At 55.3% G+C, this 16,212-nt stretch overlaps 1 protein-coding gene across 1 annotated transcript in view; it reads left to right on the top strand.

The window, feature by feature from the left end:
• Positions 1–16,128, top strand: part of ACO2 (aconitase 2) — a 53,446-nt gene extending 37,318 nt beyond the window's left edge. The window contains exons 5-18 of the mRNA XM_081250165.1: positions 3,983–4,141; positions 4,366–4,516; positions 5,855–5,959; positions 6,908–6,999; positions 8,050–8,155; positions 10,258–10,415; positions 10,625–10,698; positions 11,225–11,336; positions 12,233–12,355; positions 12,584–12,739; positions 13,673–13,864; positions 14,325–14,457; positions 14,959–15,080; positions 15,581–16,128. Coding sequence (XP_081106291.1) covers positions 3,983–4,141; positions 4,366–4,516; positions 5,855–5,959; positions 6,908–6,999; positions 8,050–8,155; positions 10,258–10,415; positions 10,625–10,698; positions 11,225–11,336; positions 12,233–12,355; positions 12,584–12,739; positions 13,673–13,864; positions 14,325–14,457; positions 14,959–15,080; positions 15,581–15,718 — 1,821 coding nt within the window. The 3' untranslated portion in view covers positions 15,719–16,128. The remainder of the gene's footprint in view (positions 1–3,982; positions 4,142–4,365; positions 4,517–5,854; positions 5,960–6,907; positions 7,000–8,049; positions 8,156–10,257; positions 10,416–10,624; positions 10,699–11,224; positions 11,337–12,232; positions 12,356–12,583; positions 12,740–13,672; positions 13,865–14,324; positions 14,458–14,958; positions 15,081–15,580) is intronic.
• The last annotated feature ends 84 nt before the right edge of the window (positions 16,129–16,212 follow it).

Genomic DNA, 16,212 nt, shown 5'->3' with positions numbered 1-16,212 from the left:
CCTCCAGGCCTGTGGGAGCCTGGGGCTCAGGCGGGCAATTGGATGACATTTTCATCAGCCCTTAGACTCCTCTGCTTTCATTTTAAATTTAATTTTCTTTTTTTCAAAATTAATTAATGAATTAATTAGTTATTTTTTGGCCGAGTTGGGTCTTCATTGCTGCACGCAGGCTTTCTCTAGTTGTGGTGAGCGGGGCTACTCTTCATTGCAGTGTGCGGGTTTCTCATTGCGGTGGCTTCTCTTGTTGCGGAGCACGGGCTCTAGGCATACAGGCTTCAGTAGTTATGGCATGCAGGCTCAGTAGTTGTGGCTCATGGGCTCTAGAGCGCAGGCTCAGTAGTTGTGGTGCACGTGCTTAGTTGGTCTGCGGCACGTGGGATCTTCCCAGACCAGGGCTCAAACCCATGTCCCCTGCATTGGCAGGCGGATTCTTAACCACTGCGCCACCAGGGAAGTCCCTAAAATTAATTTTCACTGTGTCAAGTTATACATTCTCCCTCTCCATGTGAGAAATTAAAATAGTCCCTTCTGACTAGCTTTTTAATGTTGACATGTTTTGTGCTACACCTTCTTCTAAGTATTATGGTATTATATTGTTTTTTTTTTTTTTTTTTTTCTTTTTGCGGTATGCGGGCCTCTCACTGTTGTGGCCTCTCCCGTTGCGGAGCACAGGCTCCGGATGTGCAGGCCCAGCGGCCATGGCTCACGGGCCCAGCCGCTCCTCGGCATATGGGATCCTCCCAGACCGGGGCACGAACCCGTATCCCCTGCATCGGCAGGCGGACTCTCAACCACTGCGCCACCAGGGAGGCCCTATATTGTTTTTTGTTTTCCTTTTTTCCACAAGCGTTATACCTTGTTGCGTGGATAGCTAACACTTGATGAGCACATTCCGTGTGCCAGGCACTCTGCAGATAGTAACTTACTGGGTGCTCGCCATGACCCTATGAGATTGGTGGTTTTATTGTCCACACCTTACAGATGAGGAAACTGAGGCACGGAGAAGTTGATCTCCTTGCCCAGGGCACCCAGTTGGCCGATTTTGGGGCCAGGCTTTGCATCCAGGCAGCCTGGCCCTGGAGCCAGTGCTCCACGCTGCTGTGCTGCTTCCCGGTCTCCCGTCACACCGGGAACTCTCCCGCTCTCAGTGCACAGAGTGCTCCTTGGAGCCTTTTGGCCCGTTGCAGGTGTCCTGGAGGATGGAGGGGCCAAAGGTCACATGGCCACATCAGTCAGGAGTTCTCCTGGGGTCTCCCCAAGGATGGATTTTCTCTTGATAGGCAGTTCTGTCTATCGGGGGGTGGGGTGTGTGTGTGTGTGTGTCTGTGTGTGTGTGTTTCTGGGGAGATGGGTGATTAGCTTTCATCAAAGGTGTCTGTTCAGGGCTTCTGACTGGTTTGTGGGGTGTGTGCCGGTTTGTGTCCGTTTACCATCCATCTTGTATGTGAAACCTGCCTCTTTGTACCTTCTCAAGGTGACCTTTCTCCCCACCTCCATCCCAGGGCTCACTTCCAGGCCTTCCTTCAAGATGAGCTGAGTCAGGCTGTAATGCGACCCTGCATGGGTTCCCAGCACTGCCCCACTCTGAAACCAGAGCCAGAGATCACTGCTCTGCCCTTTCAAACCATCGCCCTTGCCAGGAAGGGGCTCCCCGGGTATGGCATGTCACATTGGTCTGCAGGGGCCAGAAAGCCTCTCTCAGCAGCAGGGCGAGGGAGTCAGGTGGACCCAACCTTGACCTTTTGTCGTCAAGGGGACCCCAATCCAAGTGTCCTCCATTCCACCTTAGTACAAATGCCGAGGCCATTTTGGCAGCTTCTGGGCCAAAGTTCGGGGTCGTGAGTGATGGCAGCTCACACCTGCCACTGGCCACCAGCTAAGTGTACAGCCTGATAGATTTCTTTAGAAAGAAAGTTCCCAGGAGTCATGTGATCTCTGTGCAGCTTTTCTTTCCTCTCCCCTTTGACAGTAGGCAGCTTTAATCTGCCATGTCCAGATTAAATCTTAATCCCTTTCCCTCTGCCTTGAGTCCCCTGGCAGACCCTTCCTCCTCCGCAGTTCTGCTTTCTGGTCCCCTCTGAAGTCCTGGCCCTCTGGTCCCCAGCATTGGGGATCTTGTGATCCTGTGTGGGACCCTTCACGTTATGGCCACAGTGTGTGCTGAGTGTGCCCTGTGGGGACAGGGACTATGGCTTATTTATTCCTCTCTAGCTCTGGGCCTGGTGCCAGGTCAGTATAGAATAGGTCCTCAGTGTACGTGTGTCATGCAGATAGATGGCTGAATTTCTAGTTTTATGTTCTAGATGTTAGTCCAGCCTAAAAATACACTTCTCCACCACACCCCCGTCTGCCTAACCGTATGCAGCCGACCACTGAGGTCACTGTCACAACCAGCTTCTTTGTGATGCTTTCTGCAGTCCTTGGGTCTGCACTGACCACTCCCTTCTGGACATGGACCACACTGACAGTCTACATGGTGTGACCACACTGAATTCTGTGTATCTGGTCTTCATGGATCAGACTTTCACAACCTTGAGGAGCTTTAGAGATTAACTAGTTTTAAATCTTTGTATGTGGCCGAGGAAAAGGAGGGCTGGAGAAATGAAGCAGTTAAACGGCGTTCTCTCCAACAGTTGTTTTTTGTTAGGGATTTCTTCTGTGTTGGCCTATTCTCCCAGCCAGCTGCCTCGTTTCTGGAGAAGGAACCAGGTCTTCTAACTTTCTGTGTTCCCAGGAGGCGAGACCCCTCGACCCTTGCTGAGTCTGCTGAGCAGATGCCTAGCGTAAGGCAGAGGCCCTGGGGTTTCTGTAATATTCTGGGGACACATTCCGTCAGTCCTGACAGTTCATAGAGCCTTTCCCATCTCTGATCTCATTTATCCTCCCCAGCATCCCTATGTGTGGGTTGGGCCATAATTGCCTCTGACAGTGAGCAGCAGGACCTCAGGTGAAGGATCTTGCTGCAAAATAATAAATAAAAATAATGCCTCTCTCAGGCATTATTACAGCTTGACGGACATGTTCCTATCAAGTGCTCACAATGATCCAGTGAGGGGGCCACTGTTATCAGCTACTTTTTACAGATGGGAAACTGAGGCTTGGAGGGGTGAAGTGACTACTGGTAGGTGGTAGGGCCAGACCGCAGACCCAGGCGTGGCCCTTTGGCCGCAGTTTCCTCAAGCAGCCCCGCTGCAGCCTCAGCGTGTCCAGCACCTCAGCTGTCAGGAAGGTGGGTGGGGCTGCACTGGGGTAGCTGCCCCTGTAGCTCCTTTAAATATCCTGGGGAGAAATGCTCACCGCCAGCTCCTAGCCTGGACGAAGGGAACACTGAACTCGGAGAGGTAATGCGGCAAGTCATCCTCTTCCTTAAGCAAGTCGCTTCTGTTCTCAGAGCCACCTCCAGGCCACTGAGGCTAGGGAGGCGTTGTCTATACTTCTTTTTAGTTCAGTGGTGGAAAAACTCCTGGCCTGTGCTCCCGTAGGATCCCCGGTACTTCCTTGTGGGTGCTGGAGCCAGGCCATGAAAGGTTGTCTGCCCTGTTGAGAAGCCAGATAAGCACACTCCACGTGTCCACCACGTGAGGGCGTGTTGTAGGGGAGCACCTTTCAGGGGGCAGCACTTGTCCCCAGGCCTGTCACACGACACACTCTTGTACCCAGTTCATCTGGTTCTCGCCACAACCCTGGAGTCGAGGTGGTGTGGCCGTTCTTAACAAATGAGGAAACTGAGGTGCGGAGAGGCAGTGACAAGCCCAAGTCATACAGTCAGGAACTGTCAGAGCGGTCTGTGAGCCCAGGCCGCCGGTCTCCCAGGTCTCTGGCTCGTCCAGGCCACACTGGAGAGGCCCCATCCTGGAGGGGGTGCCTGGGAATGGCCCAGTGGCCCAGTGTCGGTAGGGGGCAGTTTTGCAGACCCCTTTGGAGCCCTACCTCTACTCTCTCCTGAGGGCTTTTAAGCTTAAGATCTTGTATTCTTTTTCAGATCATTCTGGAAAACTATGCATACCCTGGGGTTCTTCTCATTGGCACTGATTCCCACACCCCCAATGGTGGTGGCCTGGGGGGCATCTGCATTGGAGTTGGGGGCGCTGATGCAGTGGACGTCATGGCTGGGATCCCCTGGGAGCTGAAGTGCCCCAAGGTGAGGGGTAGGGAAGGGCTCATTTTGGGGTGACAGCAGAGGGGTGGTTGGTGGGGGTGAATGGGAGATGTGGGACCCAAAAGGGATGAGAGAATAGGTCAGGCTCAGATCTCTTTGGGAAGGAGGCAGGGATAAATAAGCTGAATTCCAGCAGGTAGATTCCTGGGTGGAACACGGCACATGATACACAGGCCTGTCACTTCTTCCTTGCCCCACCTACTCAGGTGATCGGCGTGAAGCTGACAGGCTCACTCTCCGGTTGGACCTCACCCAAGGATGTGATCCTAAAGGTGGCGGGCATCCTCACAGTAAAAGGCGGCACGGGCGCGATTGTGGAGTACCACGGGCCTGGCGTAGACTCCATCTCCTGCACTGGTGAGGAAGGCAGCCACGTGGCATGGCTCTCAGCCTGTGCTGGGCCCAATGGGGCCTGTAGTTGAGCCGTAGAAGCAGTGAATGGCCTTCCCCTGAGGATCTGTCCAGTCAATTTGGGGACTTGGGATGGACACTTAGAGGTCAACGGGAGACCTCATTGTCTAGTCCAGGTCCCTCATTAAACGGGAGACTGGGGCCCCTCAAGGACGGCAGGCAACTTCCCTGTGGCCACACAGATTTAGGGGCTGAGCCAACTTGGCTGGGCCTGGGCTGCCTTGGGTGATCCAGAAGAAGAAGCTACAGAGGGTGGAGGTGGTGGTGGGAAGGGGAATCAGAGCCATGGCTTCTGTCTCAAAGCAGCCGCATTCTCACATCTTCCCTTGGCTGGAGTTAGAACCTCACTCTCTTCCTTTGGATTAGAGACCGTCACCTGCTAGTCTCCAAGACCAGGTGGGAGCCAGCCCCTTCCTACTCATCACTCCTGGTGATCTGGCCCCAATGCCTGGGCCCTCGGAAATCCAGGTAGACTTGGAATGAACGTTAGAGATGGTTCAGTCCAGACTTCCCTAGGGGCCTGCCTCAGCTCCACAGCAGCCCCACAGAGCTACAGTTCAGCTGGCCCTTGCGTCCCTCCAGTGATGCGGGGCTCACTCTTACAAGTAGCCCTTACTACTGTTGGACAGCTCAGTTAGGAAGTTGGCAACAAGCCCAGACCCATGTCCCAGCAACCCCATGAGGCTGGAGTCCTGATAGCAGTCAGGGCATCTGTAGCCTCTCCAGTTCTGTGGGCGGTCTGTGGTCCAGGCAGTGGACGTCATTCCAGTCTTATTGCTGGAAAACTGTGGACCCAGAAACATTTCCACCGTGTTGTAGCTGAAACAGTGCAGGCCTGCACACCAGGCAGTCAGACCAAGACCTGCAGGCCACGCCGCATTTGCTCTGTGGCATGACCTTGGGCCTCTCTGAGTCAGTTCCCTCACCTGCAAATGGACACAGTAACAACTGGGTGGTCTGGCCAGGTCAGCGTTCATTACATGGGGGCTGTCTAGTCTGCTGAGCGGGACAGCCAGGCCTAGAACTGGAACTTGGCTTGTAGGAGCTGAATCTTGTGTCCCCTTCACTCTACCCAGCAGCCACCCTGAGAGCCGGGACACTGAGCTCTGGCCCCGTGGCCTCTCTTCACTGGGCCTCATTTTAACCCTGGGCCACAGGGGCAGTGAGAGTGAGGGAAGAAATGATGCCAGCTCCCCGGTGTGAAGACGTGTGTGCACCTCTAGCAGGTGTGGGGGACCCTCGCCTAGCTGTACAGCCAGCCCCGCGGGCTCTGTTTCTCTACAGGCATGGCGACAATCTGCAACATGGGTGCAGAAATTGGGGCCACCACTTCGGTGTTTCCATACAACCACAGGATGAAGAAGTACCTGAGCAAGACAGGCCGGACAGGTGAGCCAGTGGGCGTCCTAAGTCCTAAGCCTGGTGTCTCTGGACTGGCTTCAGAGGCTCTGAGAAGACTCTGACGGTCTGTGAGAGGTTATGTGTGTTACTGTTCCTGAGTGGGGTGTCTGTAGCTCGCATCAGCTTCTCAATGGGTCTGGCATCTAAGTGTGAGATATCCCTGCCTCAGGATTGGAATTTAGTTTCCCCTAAAAGGGTGTTTGAATTCCTGTTCTTCTTGGCCTGGTCCCTGGTGCCCTCTGTGGGAGGCTCTGGAAATGACATGGATCTGCTTCTGTTTGTAATTCCTCTCCTAGCAGGGGGAGGAGGAAAAACGTCTGGAACAAGAACCACTTTGTAGGCCTCCCTCAGCAACTTCCCTGAGGTTCTAGCTTGGCTTCTTTGAAACCCAGAGTTGGAAATGGGTCCTGGGGGAGGAATTGTTGGAGCCTCTGAAGGGAGGTGAGCGAGGGTGAGTGGTGGAGCCAGAGGCCAGGGGCCTGGCGGGGAGTTTCTCACTTTGTTCCCAAGCTCTCCGCACACAGAGTCCTACCTGAAAGGCCCTTCCCTCGCTTTTATTATCAAGTAACTTCTCCTTCTTTAAAAAGTCAGTGCTTCTCATCTCCAGGAAGCCTTCCCTGACTCTGAGCCTCAGTCACTACTTCTCCCCTGTGTCCCCGTGTTCCTGCTTGCATCTGTTGTATTATGTTGTGACTTCCGGCTCACTGATAGCTCCTTCGCTAGATGTGAGCTCCTTGAGGGCAGGAACTGTGTCCTGTGCTGTTTGTTTTGTTCCTTTGTTTGCCCAGTCAGTGTCCAGGCCCTGGTGTTTGACAGGTGCCTGGTAACTGTGGTTCATATGGATGGATGGGTGGGTGGGTGGATGGATGGATGGATGGAGTCTCATGGCCAATTTCTGTTTTACATGCTTCAGTCTCCCCCCTTTGTTGATTTCAGACATTGCCAACCTTGCTGATGAATTCAAGGATCACTTGGTACCTGACACTGGCTGCCATTATGACCAACTGATTGAAATTAACCTCAGCGAGGTGAGGAAGGGAGCTGGTTCCAGGAATTTCTGAGGGTGGGGGGTTCAGGCCCCGTCTGGGGACTTCTGGTGGGCCCTGGGGAGAGCCAGAGCAGGTCTCTGGCTGCACACCCAGCAGGGCTCTTGGGCTTTTGGTTCCCCAGTGTCCCTGCAAACTGCTGCCTGAATCAGTGGGGTGGTAGGGGCAGCAGGAAGGCTGTATGGCCAAGGGGAGAGTGGAGGTGGCTATGGCTGGTGATTCAGAAACGTTCAATTGGCCCCCACCTCAGCTTTAGGAGAAGCCAAGATTTTGCCCTAGAGTTGTGAGAGTTCAGAGGGCAAAGCCCAAGATTCCCAAGCCTGAGCCTGGCACCCTGAGACCTGTAGGCCAGGGTGGCGTTTGGAAGGCCAGAGAAAGGGCAGTCTGGAGGAGCAGAAGCAGCAGAGCACAGCAGCCAAGGGTTTAGGCCCTGAAGCCAACCTGCATGAGTTCACATCTTGACTCTGCCACTTAGGCTTACTGTGACCTTGGGCAAGTTACTCAAGCACTGTGGGCCTCACTTCACGGTGTGTGAAACCCGAGGCAGTCATGGGAACTGAATGAGCTAATCCATGTAATAACAGTTGCTAACATTTATTGAGTGCTTACTGTGTGCCAGGCACTTCGTTAAGTGCTTCACGTTGATTGATAAGTATCGTCACATGTAAAGCATCTGGCCTTAAGATTCCAGAAGCACCATAGTATGGGAGGTAATGGGCTTAGGAAGCTGGCAACCTTGATTCATCCCATGCCTCTGCTATCGCCGAGCTATGTGACCTTGGGCAAGGCAGGCGCTCTGCCGTCTGCAGGCTGGAGATGACGAGCCTTGTGGGGTTGGAGAGATCTCAGGAGCTGCAGCACATACGGTGCCTGTTGCTCGGGCGTTTCCTGGGTTGAGGTGTGAGCCGTGAGAAAAGTAGTTGGCCTCCCAGGCCCACCGTGACTTGGTGAGCGGGAGTGAGGCCGCCTCTGAAGAAGAGAGGCTGTCCACGCGCCAAGCTGGGTTCCCTCCCCGTGCCTTTTCTTCCTCAGCTGAAGCCGCACATCAATGGGCCCTTCACCCCTGACCTGGCTCACCCTGTGGCAGAAGTGGGCAGTGTGGCAGAGAAGGAGGGGTGGCCCCTGGACATCCGAGTAGGTGAGCCACCCCTGCCCCCCGCCTCAGGGCCAGCAGTCCACCCAGGGCTGTGGGCTGTGGCCTGTGGCCTGTGCTTACCGTGGGGCCCTTCCTGAATGGACTAGGCACTTTCTGAAGTAGTTGGTTTTTTTCTTATGGCTTTTTAAGGAAATTACTTTTTCTTGGTATAAAAGAAATAGAGGGATTTCCTGCTGGTCCAGTGGTTAAGACTTCACCTTCCAGTGCAGAGGGTGCAGGTCCGATCCCTGGTTGGGGAGCTAAGATCCCACGTGTCTCGCGGCCAAAAAAAACAAAACATGGGGGCTTCCCTGGTGGCGCAGTGGTTGGGAGTCCGCCTGCCGATGCAGGGGGCGTGGGTTCGTGCCCCGGTCTGGAAAGATCTCACATGCCGCGGAGCGGCTGGGCCCGTGAGCCATGGCCGCTGGGCCTGTGCGTCCAGAGCCTGTGCTCTGCAACGGGAGAGGCCACAACAGTGAGGCCCACGTGCCGCAAAAGGGGAAAAACAAAACAAAATAAAACATGAAACAGAAGCAGTATTGTAACAAATTCAGTAAAGACTTCAAAAATTGTCCACATCAAGAAAATCTTCATAGAGTCTGTCATACAGTGAAGTAAGTCAGAAAGAGAAAAACAAATACCGTGTGTTAACACATATATATGGAACCTAAAAAAAAAAAGAAATATATATCAGTGTAGAGAATATTGACAAATAATAAGAATTTTAAAACACCCCTAATCTCCACCCTCAGCCAGAACCAGCTCTAGAATCTCTTTGACAGGAATACTGTATTTCTGTGTACATGCACATACTGATGTGTGTAATTTTCTGTTTTACAAACACTTCCTCTTACCAACCATGACGAGTGATTTTACTTTACATGCTTTACATATACGGACACACTGGCATGGTATCACTGTTGTCACAGTTTAGTGTGGCTGTGAAGCACATGAACCCAGGTGGCCTGGGTATGCATCTGACTCTGCCACTTCACAGCTGGGTGACTGAGAGCAAATCTCTTCACCTCCTGTGCCTCGGTTCCCCAGGTGTAAAACGAGGGTGATACTGTACTTACCCGCTAAAATTGCCGGGAAGTGGGACGAGTTAATGTGTGGCAAGAGCTTTTGATGGTGCCTGGCATGAAGTGCTGTACAATATGTTCAGCCTTAGGAGTTGAAGTAAATAAAAACAAATCTTTGGTGGCTTAAAATTAGAAACTAAATTGCTGAGCTGGTGAGAGAGACTGTCTCTGTCTATAGACAATGTGATGTCATCCAGTCTTTGACTTCTTGAATAACTGTGATAGACTTTCCTTTTTCTGATTTATTTATTTATTTAATTAATTTACTTATTTGGCTGTGTTGGGTCTTTGTTGCTGCGTGCGGGCTTTCTCTAGTTGCGGTGAGCAGGGGCTACTCTTCGTTGCGGTGCGTGGGCTTCTCATTGCAGTGGCTTCTCTTGTTGTGGAGCACGGGCTCTAGGTGCGTGGGCCTTAGTAGTTGTAGCATGCGGGCTTCAGTAGTTGTGGCTCGTGGGCTGTAGAGCGCAGGCTCAGTAGTTGTGGCGCACGGGCTTAGTTGCTCCACGGCATATGGAATCTTCCCGGACCAGGGCTCGAACCTGTGTCCCCTGCATTGGCAGGCGGATTCTTAACCACTACCAGGGAAGCCCACTACGATAGACCTTTTAAAAAGAATTATTTTTCCCCTGATTATAAACCAACTAGAAAGCCAGAGAATACTACAAAGTATAAGAGAAGAAAATTGGCCTATAGGCCCTCACCCAGCAGCAGTCATGTAAGTGTTTCAGTGTGGGCCTGCTGATGTGCATACACATGCAGACTGTATTACTGTAAGAGTGGCTTGTACTGCTTCCACGCGTGTTCAGTGTCGTGTTCACTGGCCACATCTTCTTCTCTTAAATGGCTGCGTCAAGAGGAGCTTATCCTTTACTTTTAAACAGCTTGGTAGTCTGCTTCCAACATGTCTCTGTTGGAAGCAGAGTTGGTGAACTCTTGACCAGACCCGGCTCATTTGCGGTCAGGTGGAGAGCTCTGGTCACTCTCTCCTCCTGACTCCCGGCCTCACCACCTGTGATGCACCAGGTCTGATCGGCAGCTGTACCAACTCCAGCTACGAGGACATGGGGCGCTCAGCTGCTGTGGCCAAGCAGGCGCTGGCTCATGGACTCAAGTGCAAGTCCCAGTTCACCATCACGCCAGGCTCTGAGCAGATCCGCGCCACCATTGAGCGGGATGGCTACGTGAGTGCCCACGCATCCCGCCCCGGCTCCCCCACCCCACTGCTGAGTAACGTGGCTTCAGGGCAGAACCAACCGCAGCCTTGTAGGTAGGGGCTGGTACAGGCCCCAGGGTTCCCATCAGATCTTCATCCCTCAGGCTGCTGAACCACCCTTTTCCATCAGCTGCCAGCCTGCCCCTGACCACTCCCTGTCCTCTGTCCCTGCTGCAGGCACAGATCCTGAGGGACGTGGGTGGCATCGTCCTGGCCAATGCCTGTGGCCCCTGCATTGGCCAGTGGGACAGGTGAGAAGCACGATTTTGATAGAATGGCCCTTGATGTCCTGGGATACAGAGCCGCAGATGTTGAGGGGAGATGTTATTGAAGTGAAAACTCTCAGCCCAAGGCCTCTAGCTTTGGGGCTGTTGCACATTAGAAGACTTTTCCAGGAAGGACTGGAGTGTTGGGCTGGAAGTAAAGAGGGAAGAGCCCCCAGCAGCACTGAGTGGCCACCTGGACAGAGCCTGGGGTGGCAGGAAGAAGCCAGGGGGGCCTCATCGTAATGCACACAGTGGTGACCTCTGATGCAGCCTCTTGAAGGAAGCAGTGCTCGGGTCAGGAAACTCTGGCCTTGGTCTGGCCTCTGTCTTACGTGTGGTCTCAAGCAAACCTCAGTGATGCCTGAGGTACCCTCTTGCTCTGTGTGTGAGTTCTGGGAGGAGGTGACCCTTTCAGGGTCTTTCCAGTTCCCCCTCCTCTGCCATGAGCTAGGCAGGATGGGCCAGGTGACAAGGCCAGACATCCCTAACTCTGTCCCCTCTGACCTGGCAGAAAGGACATCAAGAAGGGGGAGAAGAACACCATCGTCACCTCCTACAACAGGAACTTCACAGGCCGCAATGATGCGAACCCCGAGACCCATGCCTTCGTCACATCCCCTGAGGTGAGACTCTGCCAGGCCCAGCCCTAACCTGGGACGGCCTCTCGGGGCCCTGCTGCTGGCCGGTCAGGGGAGTAGGGGCACTGGGGAAGGCTGTCTGACCCCGCAGGGCTGCTGAGGGAGGCTTGGCATCGCAGGGCAAGGGATTGTCAGGGCAGAAACCAAGAGCCACACACCTTGCCGGCCCCAGGCATCAAGCTCCCTTGGTGCCCCCCACCTGGCTCCGCTCAGTCCCAGGAGCCTGAGGTCTCATTTAGCACAGTTGCGATGGTGAGCAGGGCTTTGGCATCACCACCGGGGACAGAAGGCAGCCCACCTCCACCCAGCGCTATGGGCTTGGCCCTGTCACTCCCCTCCTCTCTGCCCCAGGGTCCTGTCGGCAGCCCAGGAGCAGCGCAGGGGATGCTCGCACTGTCCCTGAGCCGGGAGGGAGGCCGTGCTGTCACGGTGAACAGCCACTGAGCCGCGTGCTCCGGGCACTTAGTGGTTGTCCGCACCTGGCCAGTCTTTTGTAACTTGGTTTTTTAAATGAGTATTCCAGAAATACTTTTGTGAAGAAATGGCCCTTTCCACGTTTGCAGTGCCCATTAAGGAACATTTTCATTGCAGCCGCATTTCTGGCCTCTCTGGGTCCAGCGCTGACCCTGGTCGAGGGGGCTCTGAGGTCAGGCCCCAGTGGGGGTGGTAGAGGCCAGATTACCCTTGGGTTCATGAGTCCCCTGCAGGCCCAGTGGCCCTGGTCCCAGGGAGAGTCCTGCAGCTCCCGCCTCTGAGGGGAAGAGTGGTCTGTGGAGAATCTGGAAATTTCCTGGGCTCCATCTCAGTTTTGGTCTCTGCTGAGGTGGAGGAACGGGAGTAGAGTTTGGTGCTAACTGACAAACTGGCCGCCTCCATTGCAGATTGTCACAGCCCTGGCCATTGCTGGCACCCTCAAGTTCAACCCAGATACTGACTTCCTGACGGGCAAGGATGGCAAGAAGTTCAAGCTGGAGGCTCCAGACGCAGATGAGCTTCCCCAAGCGGTGAGCACCACCACTGCCGCGTGTCCTGCATGCCCGCCTAGGCCTGGGCCTCAGGGCCGCTGTGTGGCTGAGACACTTCCTGTCCAGGAGGGACGCTCACTGATTGTGAAGCGGCCGTGTTCACCGGGAGAGAGCGGCTTGGTGCTCGGGGGAGCTTGCCTTCTGTGAGAGCCTTTCCGAATGGGGGCTGAGGGGTTGGCACCCAATGTGCCCTATCCCCTGCTGCAGGAGTTCGATCCTGGACAGGACACCTACCAGCACCCCCCTAAGGACAGCAGTGGGCAGCGGGTGGATGTGAGTCCCACTAGCCAGCGTCTGCAGCTCCTGGAGCCTTTTGACAAGTGGGACGGCAAAGACCTGGAGGACCTGCAAATCCTCATCAAGGTCAGAGGCGTGGGGACAGGGAGGACAGCCCTGCTGCCAGGGCACCCTCCCTTGATTGGTAGGAAGGGCCGTGAAACCACGCATTCTTCCATGGACCCTGGTGGAGGACACAGTCAAGGTTAGGGTGGGGGCAGGAAGGGAGGTTTGGCTGCAGAGGAGTGAGGGCATCTGTGTCCCCTCTTCCACTGCCCCGTGCCGGGCAGAACTGAGTCTGGCCAGCTGCTGTCTGAGGCCCTCAGCAATCCTGCTCCAGCTGGTGAGGGCCACCTCCAGTGGGTGTGGGTAGTGAATGCAGCACAGGGAGGGCAAGATGGGCACACGTGACCCTGCACAGCCAGGCCTCCACACGTCTGGCTTGACCAGACAAGCTCCGGAAGACGTCATTTCCTCTGTTCCCACAGTTGAGCATCGGGGGTATGGCCTGTGTTTGGGAGCTGAGCAGACAAGCTCTTGTGGTACAGCCAGAGGCCTCAGACCCATGTCACACGTGCATTCTGCTGTTAACTGTGGGGTCTCTAGGCAGTGTCACAGCCAATATTAGGCCCACGTGGTAGATGAAACTGATCAGTCACTAGCCAGAACCCAGGCACATCCCTGGGCTCCTCTCTTGTGTCTGGCATGAGATCTGTAGCTGGTCTTCCAGCCTGGGCATCTCCTACCTGGGGGCCTAGGTCTAAAGGGCGAGTGAGCAGACATACGTGTCCTCCATGTCCAGCCTCCTCTACCCCCTCTGAGGGGTGGTGGGTGACAGCCTTGCCTAAGCCCTCTTGGCCAGAGTGGTGACACCAAAACTGTAGACCCTCTGTCACAGCGCGACATCCTTCTCGTGTTCCCATCCCCGGGTCCCGCTGCCTGCCTCGAGAGGGCCTCTCCCTTCATCTGCCACTCAGAGGCTCTGCCACGACCTCTGTTCTCTCTGCTTACCCACCCCAGGTCAAAGGGAAGTGTACCACTGACCACATCTCGGCTGCTGGCCCCTGGCTCAAGTTCCGTGGGCACCTGGACAACATCTCTAATAATCTGCTCATCGGTGCTGTCAACATCGAAAATGGCAAGGCCAACTCCGTGCGCAATGCCGTCACCCAGGAGTTTGGTCCCGTCCCTGACACCGCCCGCTACTACAAGGTGGGTTGGTGGGGGTAGGGATGGGGGTCCTCTGGCACCTGCTGGTGGCTGCGTGGGGCGATGGGTGGTTCAGGGACGGCGGGGAGTCCACACCAGCAACTCTGCAGTTGAATAGTGTCCCAGTGCCACAGAGGCAGTCCCATGTCTGTCACCCCCACTGCCCTGGGCTTTCCCCGACACTGTGCCCCCCACTCACATCTGCCTCCAGGCTGAGCACTGATGGGGAGGTCGCACCTTCCCAGGCCCACCGCGGACAGCCAGGGCCCGTGTCTCATCACATGTCTTTCCAGGGCCTGGTTTGGGCCGGATTCACCTCTAACTTCACCTGTCCTGGGGGAGCAGGTGAGGAGGGGACTCTCTAGCTCCTTGACCTGTGAGCCTTAGGAAGCCCGAGGACTGTGCAGGAGGGGGGCCAGTGCCCTCCTCTCCCTCATAAACTCGCTCCTTACTTTCCTGACAGGCACATGGCATCCGGTGGGTGGTGATCGGAGATGAGAACTACGGCGAGGGCTCGAGCCGGGAGCACGCGGCACTGGAGCCTCGCCACCTCGGGGGCCGGGCCATCATCACCAAGAGCTTTGCCAGGATCCACGGTGAGCTGAAGCCCCATCCCAGCCCCATCCACCTCCCCTCGCTGGCAGCCAAAGGTCACCCAACCTGCCAGTGGCCCAGTGGGGCCTGGAGCCACGTGCCTGGGTCCTAGGGCGTGTCGGCAGCTCGTTTTCCCACCATCACCAGCCTCCAGCCTCTGCCCCTTCAGATTTGTGTGGATTCTGACACTCACAGCTTCCCACCTCCAGCATATACTGGTCTTGCTTCCAAACTTGTAGCAGTTGAAATCCAGGGCACGTGGTCAAAGGATTGTCTCTGATTGTCAGAGGCCTCAGGAAACACAGGCACCAAAGCACACTTGCATAGGGCCCCACGTCACTGGGAGTGCCGCCAACTTGGTCCTCGTAGTCGATGCCCCAGGTTTGTCCCCATGTGGTAGGACTAGGGGTGTCTCTCCCAGAGCCTTAACTAGACGTGGTTGGGGAGGTTCCTCACAAAAGGAACCTGCCGCGTATGGACTGAGTGTGCCCTCTGCCTTCTAGAAACCAACCTGAAGAAGCAGGGTCTGCTGCCCCTCACCTTCGCTGACCCAGCCGACTACAACAAGATTCACCCTGTGGACAAGCTGACCATCCAGGGCCTGAAGGACTTTGCCCCTGGCAAGGTAGGGGACCAGGGAAGGAGGTGGACCAGCCAGCCCATTTCCCCCAAGGCCCTCCTAAGAGGGGAGGGGAATGGAGGGGGCAGCCACCTTGGTTCCCCTCCTTCTACACCTGGCCCCACCTGCACCTCCTCCCATGAGCCTCTGTTCCAGCTAGAAGGGCCCCTACATTCTCCAGGTAACCCCCCTAGAAAGGGAAGGAAATGCCTTCCCAGAGATGAGGGTAGAGCCAGCTCAAGCCCTCCTACTGTCCACTCAGTAGCCCAGGCTTGGCACTCAGAGGCCAACAGCCCACGCCTGGCGGGACCCTCTTGGCCCCAGGAGTTAAGCCATCTAGGTCTTAGCATGGCCACCGAAGCCCAGACCTGGCCTAGGATTTGGTTCGCCTTGCTGGCCCCAAGGCCCCAGAGCAGTGACCCACTCTCCTGACCCTCTACCAGAACCGAGGGCCGTGTTCCCAAGAGCCAGTCCACCCACACCTGCCTCCCTCCTCCTCCTCCCAGCCCCTGAAATGCATCATCAAGCACCCCAACGGGACCCAGGAGACCATCCTCCTGAACCACACCTTCAACGAGACCCAGATCGAGTGGTTCCGCGCTGGCAGTGCCCTGAACAGAATGAAGGAGCTGCAGCAGAAGTAAGGTCCTGCTCTGCCACCAGCGCCCGCCCGCCCTGCTCCTCGGACCCAGCTCCGGTGTCACGAGTGCAGTTCTGCATCACCAGGACCGGATCTGATCCCATCCAGCTGTGGCTTCGCTCACCACCGAGATGGTGTGGCCAGGCCTCCTGCTCCCTCTTCCCTCCGCCCATGGAGTGACCCATGACCCACAGGTGGGGGTGGGGAGGTTCTTAAAATAACGTATCAACCCCCCACCTTCCTGTTTTTAGTTTGATTCAGATCTTGAGCAGCTTTGGGCAACTGTATTTATTTTTAATGACAGACTCCCATCTAAAGTTTTTCTCCTGCATGATCATTTCACTGGTGGCTGAAGGGTTTGAAAGATCCTTTTGCTCTTCTAAGGAAAATAAGAATCCAGATTCAGTGAGTGTTCCTTTGTGAGTGGTGGTGTCTGTGCTGTTACCAACTCCAGCCTGTGGGGCAGAGGGTCCTTCACAGCCAGAGTCAGTGGACGCC

Source organism: Mesoplodon bidens, assembly GCF_964165515.1.
Source record: "Mesoplodon bidens genome assembly, chromosome: 11".
Taxonomy (NCBI): Eukaryota; Metazoa; Chordata; class Mammalia; order Artiodactyla; family Ziphiidae; genus Mesoplodon; species Mesoplodon bidens.
Note: the sequence above shows the minus strand (reverse complement) of the source record. Positions and strands in the feature narration are given on the sequence as shown.